General features: G+C 43.9%; 1 protein-coding gene across 1 annotated transcript in view; it reads left to right on the top strand.

Annotated features, from left to right (window-relative positions):
• The window catches only part of TRPC5 (transient receptor potential cation channel subfamily C member 5), a 99,186-nt gene that overhangs the window by 66,002 nt on the left and 28,660 nt on the right, over nt 1–4,524 (top strand). Inside the window, exon 6 of the mRNA XM_015626845.2 lies at nt 157–479. Within this exon, the coding sequence (XP_015482331.1) occupies nt 157–479 (323 nt within the window). The remainder of the gene's footprint in view (nt 1–156; nt 480–4,524) is intronic.

Here is a 4,524-nt window from a genome sequence, read left to right as displayed (position 1 = left end):
TCAGCTCAGAGACTGGGAACTCCAGGTGCGAGAAGTGCAGCAGAACCAAAGAAAGAAGAAGTTTCAGGTGTGACTTTGGGAGTTACCTCAGTCATTAGGACACAGCCCCGTTAAAATCTGTATTTTACAGCCCTGTTCTTCCTTCCTTTCTTGCAGTACAACGGTTCTCGGCCGAGGGAGGAGTGGGAGATGTGGCACCCGACTCTCATTGCTGAAGCCCTGTTTGCAATATCCAACATCCTGAGTTCCCTGCGTCTCATATCCCTGTTTACAGCCAATTCACACCTGGGACCCCTGCAGATTTCTCTGGGACGCATGCTGCTAGACATCCTCAAATTCCTTTTTATCTACTGCCTGGTGCTTCTGGCTTTTGCCAATGGACTGAACCAGCTTTATTTTTATTATGAGACCAGTGCCTCGGAGGAACCCAACAACTGCAAGGGGATCCGATGTGAGAAACAGAACAATGCCTTCTCCACGTAAGACATCCTCTCCTTTCTGCTTCTGAGGCTTGTCTGCCCCTGTCCCCTGTGTCCCCTGCCTTTGCTGCTGTCACTGCACTGACAGAGCCTTTATTTATTCATCTGCAAAGACCAGGTGAGGTGCTTGGCTCTGCAGGAAAGGTGGCAGGTAAGGGGGGCAGATGTTCTGCTGAGTTCTGCTGTCACAGAGACTCTCACAGGTCTGCCAGGGGGACACCTTTTAGTTCTGGACCAAGGAGTTTCCCTACATGATCCTGCAACTTAAATCTTATTTTATGTCCAGGCACAGTTTCAGTATATTTGAGAAAGGAAGTGTGGTTCTACCACAGTTGTTTTGCCTAATTACTGAAGAAAGGAGAGGAACCTGAATAAAATGAAGGGAATAAGGGATAAACCTATTAAAAACAGGTATTAAGAAATAATTATATCAGATCATTATTATAAATTATTTTATATATTATTAAATATATATATTTATAATATAATAATTAAATATAATATAATATAAAGATATATAATATATCTATTATATTAAATTAATAATTATTAAATCAATACAATTATTTATTCATTATTAAATTAATAATTATTAAATCAATACAATTATTTATTTATATTAATTATATTAATAAATAATGTGACACAGCAACAACAACAATTTAACCTAGACCTAGATTTTAATGGACACACGATGTTACAGGCTTCTCTGATTTCCCTGCAGACTAAAATCCCAGCAGAACCTTTTTTTTTTGCTGGGAATGCTGGTACTTTACTGAGATGCTGGCATGGAAATTGCTGTGAGGACAGCTGGCAGAGCTGAAAGAGAGAGCACATGCTGAAAAATGACATGAATTGTCTTGCTGATGTATTTGTTTTAATTACTAATAGTAGAAATAATTATAATAATCAGCCCCCACCCGATTGTTCTTGCTGCTTGCACAGTACTTAACTCACAATGGCAGGAGAAATAAATAAAGCACGGTCTAGAAAAAGGCCCACGCCCTGCAAACAAGCAAAACAAAACTGTTGTCCACCACTTTATGCTAAATTAAATAAAACTTGTCATGATGCCCAATAATTCTCCACCCTCTGTCAGCTGAAGGCTTGGGGTTAAGAAAGGATTTGGGATGTATTTGCACCGTTATCAAAACCAGATGATGGCTCAGGCCACATGACTTGGTTGGGAGAGGAAAGGTTCCAGCTTTGTCCTGTGGGCTCTCTCCTAAAAGAAATATGGAATTTTCATGGGATAGAGCCCATCCTTCAAGAGCATGGTGACCTGGTAGCTCAGACATGTGCCAGTGCATTTCCCACCACAGAGCAGGAACACCACAGCCTGGAGGAATTTTCTCATGAAACCCATCTCTGTCTGGGGGAAGTGAACTGACCTGCACTGTGCTAATGAGAAACAGAATTAAAGATTTCAGACTTTTTTCCCTCTGTTTCAGTCGCCTCACATGGCCCAGAAATGTGTCGTGCTGCCCTTGCAAAGGGATTAAATAACAAATACTATTCCTTGATCTGTGTCCACATTGATGCAGCAGCCAGAGGGAGGAAGGTCTGGCAAGCACTGTGTGTGTGTTTAGGGATAAATTCTACCTCAGAAAGGGTCAAGCCTACAAAATCCAGTACCAAATCCTGCCTTTCTCTGGAGCTATGGTGAGCAGACGTGTTCAGTTCTGCATTCTGGGCCTGCCACCACTGCAAACCTGTATTTTTACAGATTTCATTGTGTCAGGTAAGTGGAGAAAACAACAGCAGGATTTGGCTGGAGAAAAAACCATTGGGCCAGCAGGAAAAAAACCAACAAAGCAACAAACCCAACCAACCTGAAGTCTGTAAGAAGATGTAATGTCTTGGGAGCTAAAAATGAGACAAGGAGCACTTAGCAGAAAGTGTGTAGATCAGCTTAAATACAAACCACAATTTCTGCCACCCTAACATTCATTTAAACCCCCTGCCAAGGGAATATAGCACAGAAAGGAAATTGAGGGGGCTCAGCCTTTGTGGCAGAGGTTTGTGTAAAACAAAATCACAGTGGGAGGGGATCCATTAGGAGTGAGGTCTCCTGGCAGGGGACAGAACACTCTGCAGGTACTTTTTGTTTGAGGCTCGCTTAAGAAATTTATTTAATGCGTTCTTAAAAGTTTAAATGGTCGTTATTAACACCCCCAGCACAAGCTGACATTTGGCTGGGGAGCAGATGCACAGTGTGGGGCAGTGGCTGGGAAGGAGCAGCTGCAGATCCAAATATTGGAGTTGGGGGGGAAGCAAACAGGGCTGGAGCCAGTCCAGCCAGAGCTGGGGACCCTGACTTTGCTCGTGGTTCATTCCTCACCTCAAGGAATAAATCTGAAAAGCTTTGGATCAGTGCTCTTGGATTCCCACCAGCATTCCTGGGCTCACACAATGAGCTCTAATTCTGCAGGGGGAGCAGAGAGGACGCCCCTGGTGTGTGTGCAGCTCGTGTGTGACACCTATTTACTGCCACATTACTCTCCTATTGCTCTCAAAGGGTGGGTTTTAACATTTTCTTGGTGAGGAAATTTTCAGCATTGCTCGCACAGATCATGGAAAAGTAATATTCCTTGGTGACAGCAAGGAGGGGAAGTCATGAATAATTTAAGGTTTTCTGCTTTGGCCTTGCCATCCCTCAGAAAGCAGAGTTCCTGCTGCTTAGGCAGATGATTGGAAAATATGTTCATAGCTGTGATGCTGGAGACTGAAGGAGGGAGAGCAGAGTGAGGAAGAGCAGGAAGGGGTGGAGGAAGTCACACCTGCTGTGTCCTTCTCTCTGGAGGGTCACGCTGCCATTCCCCCTGGCTCCAGCTTCCTGTGGCAGAGGGGGAATTTGCTCTTCCCCAAGCTGCCATGGAGAGTGCTGGAGCTTTGAGAATTCCTCTGTTTGTTTAGGATTCAGAATACACTCAGCAGGACACGAGAGCCTCTCAATCACAATATCCAAAATTCTATTTCTTTACAGCCGCTTCTCCAAAGCAGTGGGAGCCCTCCCCAAAAAACATGGACTGTGAAAAGAGGCTGTGGAGCTGTCCTGGCATCAAACACTGAGCACACAGCACCTGAAGCTGCTGTGCAGAGCTGCAGGAGCCACTTGGTGTCTTCCTCAAGGGCACTGCATGCCCACATGTGAATGTGTTGGCCTTAGTCTGAGCCCAAATGACACCAGTTCATCCAGAACCGTGCTCTGATCACTTCTAGAACTGACTGCAGTTCAATGATGAGAACCTCTACCTCCTTTGAGCCAAAGCAGTATTTCTGCTGTTAATAGCAAAAATATTATAAATATTTTAAAAGACAGTTAGCACTCCACCACTTCTAGCAAAGAAATGCTTGGCATTCTTTGGTTAATCCTTATTGTACTCCCTCTGTTATTTAATAAGCCTAACAAACAGCCTGGGCTTTGGGAGAAAGGTTTTTTGCTTTAAAGCATCTTTATGATTTTGGCCAGTGAAAAACATGAGCTACATCCACAAAGTATAAACTAAATCCACATATAAGGCATGGGGATACATGTGAGCAAATGCCTGGAGATGATGGGAGAACAAATTCCTGGTATGTCAAGTAAAGCATCTGAATTATTCATATTGGTTTGTCTAGTAGCTTCATTTGAAAACATCTGCTGACCTCAGGCCAAAATGGAAACTCCTAAACAGGCATATAAATGTCATTTTTGGATGATATAAATGCCATATTTTGGAAAGCCAAAACAAAGATGCCCAAATAGAGCAATTATTTAGATTGCTGATTACGCAGCTGACGTGGCTGTGAAAGGTCACTTGTCTGTGGCTGAAGCAAAGAGAGACCAGGGATGATCTCATCAGCTCCGTGGGGTCGGGTCTAGTTCATCTATGCAAGGAAGCCTTCAAAAGAAGAGAAACTCTGGAGCTGAATTAATGTGATGATTCTCTTTCATCTGAGTCATTGATGAGCGGTGGCTGCAGGTTCTGCCAGGGACTCTGCCTGTGGTGGGTGGGAGCTGCTGCACCAACCACTCAGAGCCACCAGAGTTTTGGGCAGGTGC

Source organism: Parus major, chromosome 4A (genome assembly GCF_001522545.3).
Source record: "Parus major isolate Abel chromosome 4A, Parus_major1.1, whole genome shotgun sequence".
Taxonomy (NCBI): Eukaryota; Metazoa; Chordata; class Aves; order Passeriformes; family Paridae; genus Parus; species Parus major.
Note: the sequence above shows the minus strand (reverse complement) of the source record. Positions and strands in the feature narration are given on the sequence as shown.